The sequence below is a fragment of the Culex pipiens genome, chromosome 2, assembly GCF_016801865.2.
Source record: "Culex pipiens pallens isolate TS chromosome 2, TS_CPP_V2, whole genome shotgun sequence".
NCBI lineage: Eukaryota > Metazoa > Arthropoda > Insecta > Diptera > Culicidae > Culex > Culex pipiens.
The window spans coordinates 183,098,686-183,113,947 of record NC_068938.1 but is presented as its reverse complement, the minus strand read 5'-3'; the positions used below and the strand labels follow the sequence as shown (position 1 = coordinate 183,113,947).

General features: G+C 37.5%; 2 protein-coding genes across 2 annotated transcripts; one reads left to right on the top strand and one right to left on the bottom strand.

Annotated features, from left to right (window-relative positions):
* Positions 1 to 657: 657 nt before the first annotated feature.
* LOC128092292 (cuticle protein 16.5-like) lies at positions 658 to 1,533 on the bottom strand. The gene is made up of 2 exons (XM_052708325.1): positions 1,383 to 1,533; positions 658 to 1,318 (listed from the first exon to the last, which is right to left on the bottom strand). The coding sequence occupies exons 1-2, from the start codon at positions 1,392 to 1,394 to the stop codon at positions 794 to 796; spliced, it is 537 nt and encodes a 178-aa protein (XP_052564285.1). The 5' UTR covers positions 1,395 to 1,533; the 3' UTR covers positions 658 to 793.
* Positions 1,534 to 12,010: 10,477 nt separating this feature from the next.
* LOC120429507 (larval/pupal cuticle protein H1C-like) lies at positions 12,011 to 13,311 on the top strand. The gene is made up of 2 exons (XM_039594580.2): positions 12,011 to 12,167; positions 12,340 to 13,311. The coding sequence occupies exons 1-2, from the start codon at positions 12,156 to 12,158 to the stop codon at positions 13,126 to 13,128; spliced, it is 801 nt and encodes a 266-aa protein (XP_039450514.1). The 5' UTR covers positions 12,011 to 12,155; the 3' UTR covers positions 13,129 to 13,311.
* The last annotated feature ends 1,951 nt before the right edge of the window (positions 13,312 to 15,262 follow it).

The following is a 15,262-nucleotide window of genomic DNA, read 5'->3' as shown; positions in this document are numbered from 1 at the left end:
AATCCTGTAAAATTTACAGTGTAAATGAATATTTACCATTTTCGGATATGTTACGTAAAATGTCCTGAAAATCATAAAAAAGAAACATATGTTCAGTAGTGATCACTTTGGTCCCGAGATATTCAAATCATCAAACAAAGTTTTCATTAGATCTGTAAGTGTGTTCAGCTATGTTTATGAGATGTCTTAGTATTTTTCATTAAAATCCCAACTAATAACCTTTCTTTTCAAGCATGGCGAGCTAAAATTGGTTAAGTCGTTCCGTACATTGTTTGAATCGTAAAATACTATTTCGAATAAGACCACCCTAAACACAAAATTTGCCAAATTTGAGCCAAATCGGAGCACTTTTTCTATGAATCCTGCTGGCTTGACGTTGGATCGCTGTGTACCTTTTATCTACCCTTTTCTATTAAAAATTATCAAGAAATTCATTCGCAAACAAACATTTATTGCTTGGAATTTATACTATCAATGAAAAAATGGTACAGTCCATTGTCAATTCTTCAAAATTCACTGTATAACTTTTTTGCATTTTGATTAAGATGAGGCACTTTTGGGCAATTGATGACCAATAAATGAAACATTTCCTAACTACTTCATTTCTGATTTACTTGAAGAAAATGAGACATTGAAAAGAAATAAAAAACAAAAAAGTTGTTATTCGCAAAAGAATTTATTCAACAAAATAAACTTTGCCAGCATGCATGAGGTCTCGTTCTGCAATAGGGCTGATCAACAACAAGGAAAAAAGAAAGAGCAGGTTCAGGAGGAAAGTTGGACGTTTAGGAACTTAGTAGGCATAGGTGATCAGCGGGCTGTTGTACTTCATGTACGAGCTGGTGTAGCTGGTGGCGTGGGCAGGGGCGTAGCTGAGGGCAGCAGCTGGGGCGGCATGAGCGATGGCAGCCGGCTGGGCAATGGCGACGGTCTTGGTGGCCAGAGGAGCGGCGTACGACGAGTATCCGTAGTTGTTTCCGTAGGACAGGGCAGGGGCGTAGCTACGGGCATAGGACAGGGCAGGGGCGGAGTAGGAGTGCGCGATCGGGGCGGCAGCATAGGTGCGGGCAATCGGGGCCGAGTAGGACAGAGCTGGAGCAGAGTAGGAGTGAGCGATCGGGGCAGCGGCGTAGGACAGGGCTGGGGCGGCGTAGGAGCGGGCAATCGGGGCGCTGTAGGCCAGGGAGTGTCCAGCGTTCTGGTATCCGTAGGTGTACGAGGGGCTCGAGTAGGACAGAGCCGGTGCGGAGTAGGAAGAGTAAGCTGGTTCCAGGTATCCAGCGCTGGCGCAGGCCAGGGTGGCGAAGAGGGCGATGAGCTGCAACGGGAAGATGGCATCAGAAAAACAATGTCTTTGAATAACCAAGAAATTCACAACTTACCTTGAAGGCCATTTTAAGGGATGTTGCTGGATGTTTTCACTGGAACGAGGAACTGCACACTGATACCCTGCTGAGCCTCTGCCTCAATATTTATATAAAACCGATTTCATTGCAACAAATTCGCCAAGAAAAACGCAGCCCAAGAAGATTTGCAATGACCTTCCTCAATTTCGAGTCCAGTCACAATTTTGGTTTTCCACCAGTTTTCGCCAAAACGCGACGGTAGAGACGGTGGTGACAAAAAAGGGAGCACTCGAGCGTGACCCGTTCTGTGCCGTACGTACACGCAGAACTTGCACTTTCAAACATATCCAATTTCTGCTGGCCAAAATACTGGTCCACCGAGGACGCCCACTTGGGCCCCCCAAACAAGAACTTTTTATTTTTCTTCGCGAAGAACCCAAGAAAGAACAGCGACTAAGTGTGTTGGTCTCTTTTGCATCCAGGAGTAAGCGACCCGACGCGCGTTGACATTTCCTTTCTCCAGACTTCTTGAGACCTCTTGAGGTCCAGTACAGACATACAGGAAAACGAACAAGAACTGGAATACGAAAGTGATATTGAAGCAGAATCGAAGCCGGTTCTTACAGTACTTTGGTGAAATGAAAAAGAGTTTTCTCTGGATTGGGGCATCACAGTTAAATGAGAATCATCGTCTTCTCTGAGACGATTATGAATACGATAATTAAAGTGAAAGCAGTCGAAAAAAGCAAAATTTGGGGTATGGGAAAAACCAAATTGTGCTGGTTGATAGTTTCTTCATGATTCAGAACAGCTAAGAATTCGCCCACATAGGGGCAAAACGAGCTACTCTTGGTTCTGGACTTTAAAATGGATTTAGATCAGGGTTTCACAACTGGTGAGGAATTCCCCTATTCTTATTCCCCAGGAATTTTCCCATTTTTAGGGGGGATGGTAAAACAAGACAATTGGGTAGTATAAAGCTACAATTATTTTTAATTTGTTTCAAGTTTGACATCATAAAATATATGAATGCAAGTTTTTTGTAATGTTATGCCTACTTCCAAAAGGCATTAAAAAACGATGGCACATTGAAAAAAGTATATTTTTTCAACAATAACAATTAAACCCAAATTTTCCTAGATTTTTTCAAATATTTTTACATTACCTTGGTTAAACGCAAAAAAAAGTTAAATATTGCCAAAAAATGGTAGAAAACATTCAAGGTTAACTTGCAAACTCTTTAAAATAAATTTTAACTTCAAATTTAGAATAATTTAAATTGAATTAGGATTTGAGTACAAAAGTTCCTAATGAAATTGAGAGGGGTGAATGGACATCTTTGAAATTTGCCAAGGGAGAGAATTGAACAAAAATGGTCGAAAACCATTTATTAAGATCAATTATAACACAAAAGTATTAATTTCAAAGTCCTTATATTTCCTTAACCCTCTAACGCCCATGGTTGCACCAGAGCACCACTTATTTTTTACTTCAAATTGACATTTCTCGAAAACTATTGATCGAAATGGACTCATTCTTCCTTACATTGTTAATTAGGATGTTGTTTTTCTAGTTTTTATTTTTCCACAAATTTGGTCAAGTCTGTGAAAAATGGCAAGAAAAAACGTAAAAAATTTCGATTTTGCTCTGGGCGGGAAGGGGTTAAAATCAATATTAAATTAATTTTTGTAAACAAAGATCTGAAAAAAGTTAATTGACATTTTGTTGATAGGATAATTGAACAACCAAGCACATTCTTTGTAAGACAAAAGTATCAAAAACAACTTTAACAGCAACAAATTTAACAATGCAATAATGTTTTGAAGTTTTTGAATGTCGAGCAAAAAAACCTTTTTTAAATGCTCTTAACACCGGTCCAGATGATATATTATAATAATATAATATTGTACTGTACTTTCATCACGGGTAACATCGGGTCATACAAATTTCAGCATCTATGTATGACATAATCTCTCCCAGACCAAATCCCACCCCTGATGATGGTACTGTACATCGGAATTTTACAAAAAATCAAATGATTTTTAAACCTTAAAATTATCGCTGTCGTGCTAACTTGTCGCACGTACATTTTAGACCAAATTGAGTTTAGAACGCAATTTTGTGCAGCTCACAATGCCTCACCTTTTGACCGTCACAGATCCAAAAACAACGATTTTAATCCTAAGATATTCAATAAAAACCGAAAAAACTCCGTGCATTTTTGTCACTTTTCATATGAAAGAAGTTTCAATCTTGTTATGCTATCTTGACACACCCTGAAAAATAATGTATGTGCGACAATTGGCCGAAAAGATTTCAGGTCAGCACGCGTTTGACACTACCGACTACCGTAAACATTTGTGATTATAACTCGGCACTCCGACAACTAACTTCAACCAAACTTCAGGACAATGCACAGAATGTTCAACCAAACAAAACGTGTTTGTTATTGTTTACATTGCGTGCTCTCGTTTTTGTTTATTCAAGGACAAACATTAAAACGCGTTTTTCTCGGAACGTCAAAAAGTGACGTACGACATGTTAGCACGACAGCGTCGACATGCTAAATATGATTATTATCAATGCAGAAAATGCAAATCCAGAGTTTTTTTTATTAGGTCCTATAAACATATGAAAGACAATACTTTATTGATCCTTTCCAAAAAAAACTCTGGATAGGGGAAATATACCCTTTCTAATCAAACACCTATCTTCGTCATATGGAGTGTTTGATGCTCGATTAAAGCTCCAAAAATACAATTTAGGCTATGAACTTACCAGCAACAGCACCGCCTCGAGTAAGCACGCAAATGTATGCTACTTACTGGCCAAAAAGATCAAATTTAATGCACTTTTGATCATAATTTCTATTTTGCGAGAACATTTCTCATCATTTTGGTGGCACACACATCCACACGCAAGATGAGAAGTTAACTGCTTAACGAAAGTCGCCATTAATATCTTTTCACTTGCGCTAACGTTTTCAAAGCGCTTAAGATATAAAATTGCTTCCAACTACCGGCAATATGTTCTTTTGCACATTAGTTAGTCACTCACTTGAAAAATAATCCCGAAACATGTAAATAATTAGCAAGCGCAATCAAAAAAACAAACGCGCTTCTTTTGACGTTTCAATTTTGACCACCCATTCCAATTGAAGGCTGAAGAAAACCGAGCGAGAAACGAAGGCAAATAAAGAACAAAGGGTGGCCACCAGTGCACAGTGGGGCGAGGTGGCAATCTAGCGGGACAAAATTAATAGCACTCTGGGGTTACGTCCTAGAGCTTCGGTGTCTTGAGCAAAGTTGCTCAGAAAAATCAGGGCTACATTTTGGTACTAAAATGTAGTTCCAATTTTGGCCGCATAGGTGGCGCTGAAATCTAACTTTTTCCAGTGACCTCCTAGCGAGTTGGTGTCTTCGACAAAGTTGTAGATCTCGCCAAATTACGTATAGTCACGGAACATGTCAAAATTCTCAAAAATAACTGTGCAAAGTTACAGTTAGTTTAAAAAATAGTTATAATTAAGCTGTGAATATTCAGTCAATCTAGCAGGACAAAATTATTAGCGCTCTGGGGTTACGTCATAGAGATTCGATGTCTTCAGCAAAGTTGCTCAGAAAAATCAGGGCTACATTTTGGTACTAAAATGTAGTTCCAATTTTGGCCGCATAGGTGGCACTGAAATCTAACTTTTTCCAGTGACTTCCTAGCGAGTTGATGTCTTCGACAAAGTTGTAGATCTCGCCAAATTACGTATAGTCACGGAACATGTCAAAATTCTCAAAAATAACTGTGCAAAGTTACAGTTAGTTTAAAAAATAGTTATAATTAAGCTGTGAATATTCAGTCAATCTAGCAGGACAAAATTATTAGCGCTCTGGGGTTACGTCATAGAGATTCGGTGTCTTCAGCAAAGTTGCTCAGAAAAATCAGGGCTACATTTTAGTACTAAAATGTAGTTCCAATTTTGTAGTTAAATTAAAAGTATGCAAAATAAAGTTTAGATAAGTTTTATATAGAATTTCCAGAGTTATATAAACATTTATACTAAGTAGTTAGTAAACTTTATATTCAATCCAAAATATTTTTTAACCAGTCAAAGATGCCTATTTGGAGTTGGGAGACTGGATTTATGGTGATATGTCAACAAATAACTTTATGTATGTTAATTTTTCGAAAAGTGTACACATTTTTTTCGCACCTTTTTTGATTTTTGTAATAGTAATTGTTATATAACTTTTTATTGAAATCATCTTTTCATGAGCTTTTTGAAGCAAAATATTCGGCATGAGTTTCTGAACAAAAGGTACTAGGTTTCTGTCAAACTTTAAATTTTTTACATGTTTCATCACAATTTGTGCATAGTGCCCAAAGGGTGTAAACATACTTTTTTTACATACTGTATGTTTCAATGCTTTTGTCACCACCCCCAAATCAGAGGTAGAGCATATTTTTTCAAAAAAAAAATAAAAAATCAAACTTTCAATGGAAACTTATGTGCAGTCAGCTGAAATCCATTTAAAATGAATTGCTCTGCGTTAAGAATAATTTTGTGCATGTTCGGGTTTATTCAAAAACAATTTTAATTTAATTAAATTTTAGATGAACAGTATCGCTAAAATGTTTTTTTATTGCCGAATCTTATATTTTTTTGAAAATAATGATTGCAAATCAAGAGTACTTTTGTATAATACATTTTATAACCATTTTTTTATTGAAATGTTTAAATTCTGGCTTGTAATCTCACTTTTTATATTTCTTTTAATTTTTTTATTTCTCCACTCGACCATGGCCAAAGTCTAATTGTTGCAAAACAACGTCCAAAACGTTACAATTGATTGAAAGATAAAATTACGCCACTACATAAATTGTTCAGATTTTATGTCACCTAAAAGTGGTCTCAAATTTCAATGAAAACACAAGAACATTAAACTAAATACCTTTTCAAAAACCTAAAACAATAAAATCAACAAAACTGATAGACAGATGTTATTTTCTGTTTTCTATTATTTTTAAATACCAAAAATTTCCAAAAAATAACAGAAATTAAAAAAACTTCAAGTGATAGATAATTTTAAAGTCTTTTAAATGAAAATAACGTAATTTCATTTTTTAAATAACCAATTTTGTACATTTGGCCCGCAAGCTAATTTGTTTATTTTTTAAACTAACTGTTACTTTGCACAGTTATTTTTAAGAATTTTGACATGTTCGGTAACTTTACGTAATTTGGCGAGATCTACAACTTTGTCGAAGACACCAACTCGCTAGGAAGTTACTGGAAAAAGTTAGATTTCAGCGCCACCTATGCGGCCAAAATTGGAACTACATTTTAGTACCAAAATGTTGCCCTGATTTTTCTGAGCAACTTTGCTGAAGACACCGAATCTCTATGACGTAACCCCAGAGCGCTATTAATTTTTTCCTGCTAGATTGACTGAATATTCATAGCTTAATTATGACTATTTTTTAAACTAACTGTAACTTTACGCAGTTATTTTTGAGAATTTTGACATGTTCCGTGACTATACGTAATTTGGCGAGATCTACAACTTTGTCGAAGATACCAACTCGCTAGGAGGTCACTGGAAAAAGTTAGATTTCAGAGCCACCTATGCGGCCAAAATTGGAACTACATTTTAGTACCAAAATGTAGCCCTGATTTTTCTGAGCAACTTTGCTGAAGACACCGAAGCTCTAGGACGTAACCCCAGAGTGCTATTAATTTTGTCCCGGTAGATTGCTACCTAGCCCCACTGTGCAGTGGCGCTTGTGGTGTTGCCAGGAAACTTTCTCTATAAATGCTACTTTTCGTGAGTGTTCGCTTAAAATTTCATCAATTTTGGCAGCACTAAGCAGACCCAAAAGAGCGCTGAAGAAAAAAAATAAACTGAAAATAGAAAAATGGGCGTGGCCCAATGCACTCTACTGATTACAATGCATTTGGGAAATATTTTTTTAAATGCTTGTAAAAGGAATAGCATAACTTTAAATAAAAGTGAAAATAAACAGAAATGTTCACAAAAAGTTGCTCTACTCGTTGGTGTACTTGGTTTTAGTGAATTTCAAGGAACACTCCAGATTATCCAGCATAATTCAAACACGACCGCTTATTAGGCTTAAAATGGGCATATTTCCCCTATCTAAATGTTTCAAGTTGACTTCTATTTCGATAAAAATCTTTTTGCCTCTCGATTTTTCGGCCCGACAAAAACTTTGAAAAACATTTGCAACAGCCTCTCTTGAAAATGGTCACATTTTGACAACAATCTGAAATTTGTACTTGCAAACATGAAAAGGAAGTCATTAATTTGAAATCCGTCTAGTTCCGCAATGTCTTCAAAGCAAGTTAAGTTTCTAGCTCAACGTGTTGTAAACAACTCAATAAATAATGCTTTAATTAGTGCACGGTGCTCAAAATACCGTTATTATGAAAAAAAATATGCACTCCGAGATTTTGGGGTCTATCGATTCCTTACACCATAGCGCATCTCTGTGCAAAAAATAAAAACATTCGCTGATGTAGTTTTCGAGATACAGCCCTTTTAAGATGTTACATCCGATTTTCAATAAGAAAACCAAAACAATCAATACAATTTCAGCACTTTAAAGAATATGCATTTCGAGATAATGATGTTTTTTGCTTCATATGACTGTCAAGTATCTTTGGGCCAAGTTTCAGAAGGTTTGCTGATGTAGTTCTCGAGATACAGCCATTTTAAAATGTTATTTCCGATTTTTTCAAAGGAAATCCAAGAAATCAATTTAATTTCAGCATTTTAAAGAATATGCATTTCGAGATAATGATGTTTTTCGCTTCATATGACTGTCAAGTATCTCTGGGCCAAGTTTCAGAAGGTTTGCTGATGTAGTTCTCGAGATACAGCCATTTTAAAATGTTATTTCCGATTTTTTCAAAGAAAATCCATAAAATCAATACAATTTCAGCACTTTAAAGAATATGCATTTCGAGATAAAGGTGTTTTTTGCTTCATATGACTGTCAAGTATCTCTGGGCCAAGTTTCAGAAGGTTTGCTGATGTAGTTCTCGAGATACAGCCATTTTAAAATGTTATTTCCGTTTTTTCAAAGAAAATCCATAAAATCAATACAATTTCAGCACTTTAAAGAATATGCATTTCGAGATAAAGGTGTTTTTTGCTTCATATGACTGTCAAGTATCTCTGGGCCAAGTTTCAGAAGGTTTGCTGATGTAGTTCTCGAGATACAGCCATTTTAAAATGTTATTTCCGATTTTTTCAAAGAAAATCCAAGAAATCAATTTAATTTCAGCATTTTAAAGAATATGCATTTCGAGATAATGATGTTTTTTGCTTCATATGACTGTCAAGTATCTCTGGGCCAAGTTTCAGAAGGTTTGCTGATGTAGTTCTCGAGATACAGCCATTTTAAAATGTTATTTCCGATTTTTTCAAAGAAAATCCAAGAAATCAATTTAATTTCAGCATTTTAAAGAATATGCATTTCGAGATAATGATGTTTTTTGCTCCATATGACTGTCAAGTATCTCTGGGCCAAGTTTCAGAAGGTTTGCTGATGTAGTTCTCGAGATACAGCCATTTTAAAATGTTATTTCCGATTTTTTCAAAGAAAATCCATAAAATCAATACAATTTCAGCACTTTAAAGAATATGCATTTCGAGATAAAGGTGTTTTTTGCTTCATATGACTGTCAAGTATCTCTGGGCCAAGTTTCAGAAGGTTTGCTAATGTAGTTCTCGAGATACAGCCATTTTAAAATGTTATTTCCGATTTTTTCAAAGAAAATCTATAAAATCAATACAATTTCAGCATTTGTAAGAATATGCAATCCGAGATAATGATGAATTTTGCTTCATATGACTGTCAAGCATGTCTGGGCTAAGTTTCAGAAGGTTTGCTGATGTTGTTTTCGAGGAACAGCCGAATTAATTTGCTAGTTCCGACTTTTAACGCCGATTAAATAGATTTTCTTTAAAAAAGTCGGAAATAACATTTTAAAATGGCTGTATCTCGAGAACTACATCAGCAAACCTTCTGAAACTTGGCCCAGAGATACTTGACAGTCATATGAAGCGAAAAACATCATTATCTCGAAATGCATATTCTTTAAAATGCTGAAATTGTATTGATTTTATGGATTTTCTTTGAAAAAATCGGAAATAACATTTTAAAATGGCTGTATCTCGAGAACTACATCAGCAAACCTTCTGAAACTTGGCCCAGAGATACTTGACAGTCATATGAAGCGAAAAACATCATTATCTCGAAATGCATATTCTTTAAAATGCTGAAATTAAATTGATTTCTTGGATTTTCTTTGAAAAAATCGGAAATAACATTTTAAAATGGCTGTATCTCGAGAACTACATCAGCAAACCTTCTGAAACTTGGCCCAGAGATACTTGACAGTCATATGAAGCAAAAAACACCTTTATCTCGAAATGCATATTCTTTAAAGTGCTGAAATTGTATTGATTTTATGGATTTTCTTTGAAAAAATCGGAAATAACATTTTAAAATGGCTGTATCTCGAGAACTACATCAGCAAACCTTCTGAAACTTGGCCCAGAGATACTTGACAGTCATATGGAGCAAAAAACATCATTATCTCGAAATGCATATTCTTTAAAATGCTGAAATTAAATTGATTTCTTGGATTTTCTTTGAAAAAATCGGAAATAACATTTTAAAATGGCTGTATCTCGAGAACTACATCAGCAAACCTTCTGAAACTTGGCCCAGAGATACTTGACAGTCATATGAAGCAAAAAACATCATTATCTCGAAATGCATATTCTTTAAAATGCTGAAATTAAATTGATTTCTTGGATTTTCTTTGAAAAAATCGGAAATAACATTTTAAAATGGCTGTATCTCGAGAACTACATCAGCAAACCTTCTGAAACTTGGCCCAGAGATACTTGACAGTCATATGAAGCAAAAAACACCTTTATCTCGAAATGCATATTCTTTAAAGTGCTGAAATTGTATTGATTTTATGGATTTTCTTTGAAAAAATCGGAAATAACATTTTAAAATGGCTCTATCTCGAGAACTACATCAGCAAACCTTCTGAAACTTGGCCCAGAGATACTTGACAGTCATATGAAGCAAAAAACATCATTATCTCGAAATGCATATTCTTTAAAATGCTGAAATTAAATTGATTTCTTGGATTTTCTTTGAAAAAATCGGAAATAACATTTTAAAATGGCTGTATCTCGAGAACTACATCAGCAAACCTTCTGAAACTTGGCCCAAAGATACTTGACAGTCATATGAAGCAAAAAACATCATTATCTCGAAATGCATATTCTTTAAAGTGCTGAAATTGTATTGATTGTTTTGGTTTTCTTATTAAAAATCGGATGTAACATCTTAAAAGGGCTGTATCTCGAAAACTACATCAGCGAATGTTTTTATTTTTTGCATAGAGATGCGCTATGGTGTAAGGAATCGATAGACCCCAAAATCTCGGAGTGCATATTTTTTTTCATAATAACGGTATTTTGAGCACCGTGTAGTGTGCTCACAGCTTTGACAAGGGTTCAATTGTTAAGGTCCAAGTTGAATCACGACTGAATTTCCAAAAACTGAATGAATAAACAAGGTTGTTTACTAAATTTCAATGTTTCCACGCACCAAACAATACCGTTTCCATACAACAATTAAATAACTCATCACCACTCCCCTTCAGCAGCAATTTAAGGTATCGAGCAGCTCAAGATGATCGCTTATAATTGCTAGTTTAACCCCTAACACAACTTTTTTTTTCAGCCAACCTAAGCCCTCCAGATTGTTCAAGACCGAGGTCAAGAGACCTCTCTGAATTGCGAGTGGCGCGTGACATTGGTGCGTGTCTCATTTTTTCGAATTCCAATTCAATAGCCAATTTAGTGAGCCACAGTTCAGGGAAATTATTCCAAGAGGTCACACGCCCCACACCTCACCGTTCCAAATTTGGCTTAGGATTTTCGGATTTTTTCACGCCGATACGACTCAAAATACAACACGGCGTGACATGGTGTAAGATTTGGCACGCTCGTTTAGGTTGATGTTTTTTTCTTCTACCATTCTGTTGAACTAGCCTAAAGGATTCGATGGCATTTGATTCGCCATAAAATTGTTATATATGCATTACAAAGTGGCTAACAAGATCACGAAAATCTTTGACAGCAAGGCGCACGCGAGCTCGAGAGAGCCTCAAATTGGGGGGTTTCGGTTGGTCAGCATCGAAAGATGGCCGCCAGCGATAAACGGGGTGGACGTTGTTGGTTTTGGAGGTGTAAAATACTCAGTTTCAGACTTGTAACACAAATTTTGCAAGTGTTCCACTTAAAATATACATAAAATCAAGTTAAAATTATAAGCTATCAAAATATTAATAAAATTTGGAAAAAAACGATAAGAAACAACAAAATTAAAAACAAAATGCAGGGTTAACACTATTTTTAAAAGGTGAGATAAGTTCAGTAATTACTATGAGACCTTACGCAATCCCCATGATAGAAACCGGACATCATAAAATTAGTCGATCGTCCACCCGTTTTGTTCTTCCTCTTCGACGACGACGACGCCATACGAACTCCCCTTGGGGCCGAAGCCTAACCCTCTCTTCTTCGTTGATGATGACGATGACGCGACGACGTTGACGAACGGAAGGCGAAGATGAAGCGATCGGTATCTCACCTTAGTGTTTAGATTTTTCCGTATAAATATTGACCGACGCCGGTCCAACTGTATCATTGCTTCAGTTAACTTTAATTCGACTAAATCGGTCCTCCGCAACAAGTTTTCAACATAATGGCGTTTAAGGTAAGGACGCATCGGGGATTCAGAAGGGGACTTAGTGGATTACCCTAGAACCTAGTGATCAAGTGATTTTGTGGAAGAATTTGAACAATTCGTAACAAATGGACTGTCTTGATTAAAGTGACCGTGTTCAGTGATCTAATCTTGTGATGTTTTCTTTCTCGGTTCCGTGCAGATGGTGGTTCTGTTTGCCGCTCTGGCCACGGCCAGCGCCGGATACATCGAAGCCGATCACCATCAGCACTACTCGCCGGCTTCGGCCGTGAGCTATAGCTCGATCACCCGTGAGCATCACGCCCCGAAGCTGGCGGTGGCGAAGACCCTGTCCTATGCCGAGCCTCAGGTTCACTACGCTGCCCCAGCTATCCAGTACGCCGCTCCGGTCCACAAGGAATACGCCGTCCATGAGCACCAGCCTCTGCTGAAGACTGTTGTGGCCCAGCCAGCTTACACCAAGACCATCGTCCAGCAGCCAACCTATGCCAAGACCCTGATCTCGGAGCCCACCTACGCCCATGCCGCCCCAGTGTACGCTCATGCTGCTCCAGTCTATGCCCATTCCGCTCCAGTCTACGCCCATGCTGCCAAGACTGTCTCGTACTCGGCCCCGATCGTGAAGAACGTTGAGTACTCCAAGCTGGCCTACACCGCCCCAGTTGCCAAGACCATCGTTTCCTCGCACCCGTCCTACACCAAGGCCATCTACGCCGAACCGACCTACTCCAAGACCATCGTGGCCGCTGAGCCCACTTACACCAAGACCATTGTCCAGCAACCGACTTACGCCAAGACCTTGATCTCGGAGCCCACCTACGCCCATGCTTCCTCGCTGTACTCCCACGCCGCCGCTCCAGTGTACGCCCATGCTGCACCCGTTGTTGCGGCCAAGACCGTGAGCTACTCCCCAGCGGCGGCCGTGTCCCATGTCAGCTACGACGACTCCAGCGCTCATTACGGCTGGTAAATGCAGTGAACCTGTGTGCAGAAAGTGCCAAAACGAAACGGGTATCGATGGGAGACCATCGTCTCTATGAGGACCAGGACATCGTGACGTGACGAGTGATTGACGAGGACCGCAACAGCAACCCCAACAATGCCGAATATGTTGAACGATTTTTGTTGAATATATTTATAATTTGAAATGAAAGTACCTACTTTCCTTGTTGTGGTGTGTTTGAAGAATGATCCCTATATTCGTTTGATCTCCATCTCCAAACAAGTCTTAGAAGCACTGCATTTCTTTTAGGTCCTCCTTTGGAAATTCGGTTTTAGTCCCAAATCAAGAATTCGTTGAAGTCATCTTGATTAAATAAACATTGCATGCGTATCGCAAAACACTTAAGTAAAATTCATGTTTCCGAACTTCCCTAGTAACATTTTAGGTTTTAAGTAGGCCATAAAAGCCTATTTAGGCCGTATCAGGGTTTCCAGAACCCTGATAAAACCTGTAAGTTTAAAAATGTTACTAGGGTTGCTTTGTACCTGGATGGTGAAAAGCGGCACCATTTCTGCAAGTATTGTTATCGATCATTCCAAAAATAAAAATAAAAATAATTTATTTTTTGGTGGGTTCATTCAGGGATATAAAAAGTCGATGTTTCTAAGAACTTTTGCGAGACCCCTTTTCAGCAATCTCTACACTGCTCTTGATCGCATAAATGTCCCATATGCATTTTCATCGATTTCGATTTATTGATGCAATTTGGCTCAAAATTGTCTGCTCTTTCGAAATAGCCTATAACATCCAGTATATAGCCTTATGTATGGGACAAACTTTAAATGCGTTTTCCTCAGCTTGCTGTTTTTGCATATGGGATATTTAAGCGAACATGGGCAGTATAACAATTATCTTTCGTTTAATTGGTATTGCTCATAAATTTCCACCCACATTATTTATATATCAACTTATCCAGCTATTCTCAAAAAGATTCTGGGCCTACTAGATTTAAAACAAAACTTCTTGTTTCCAAACATTGCAAAGCGAGTTGCAAAGTCACATGAAACAAAATCCAAAATCCCATAAGCCCTGTATCTCGCATATGCGTGCTTCGCATAAGAAACCCCCATATGAGTTGCATATGCGAGGTTTAACTGTACAACTCATAAGACATTGTTAACTAAGACTAGGGGGACAGCATGCAATTCCATCGTGCACCTAATGTTGGCATATCAGCACTTTTAAATTCAATTACAGCCCCCCCCTTTTCTTCTTTATTTTGGAGAGTTATTGGAGAATAGAAAATTGCTGTTCTAACAAAAACAATAATTATAAAAAATTAAATGAAAAAAATAAAATAAAATAAAACTCATGAATTAATTTGTAAATACAACCTAAAATACAACATGAATGTGAGGAAGGCACCAACCACCTTAAGGTGGATTAAGCAACGTTTTTAAAATTTTAAATAACTTTAGAGCAAGCGTCCTGATTGTTCCAAAAAGACTTATAAACTCGCGATCACAAATCGAACGTGACGAAAAACTGCTCTGACCATTTCGTACCGTTTGTTTGTCATGTCCACACCAATCGCTATTGAATACTCTCTCTCTTTGCTCTCCCTCTCACTCCAATCGACCAGTACAGCGCATGGCTCACTGAGACCGATTGTGTTCTATCGCTCGAAGCTGACTCGAAATAGTCGGCGATCGGTTTTATTTTGATAATTTATTATACTGCTTAAAAACAATGTTATCACAAATGTTTTGCAATCTTGTTGATAACACAACATCAAATACATGTGACTCGGGTCGACGGACGGAGTAGGCCAATAAATTCACGAAGTATTTGTTTCGCTGTGTGAAGCGATTGGCCATGGCACTGGCAGCCATTGAAATTTTGTTACGAGGGTGGAGGGGATGGAACTAAAAATCCGTTTTTTGCGTACGTAATAAAAGAACGCTTCCGATTCATTCGGCGTTGAGTGAGTGATTTCTGATTTTTGAACCGAAAACCCTTCAATAAATAAACCAAAATAAGCTAACAATAAATATTTTTTTCGAGGTTCGATTATCTGGAGTGAAATTTTTCCGAGACCTTCGGATTATCGAGTCTTGACTGTATTACCTCTATTGGCTGCGACAGGATCTAGTGTTTCGGC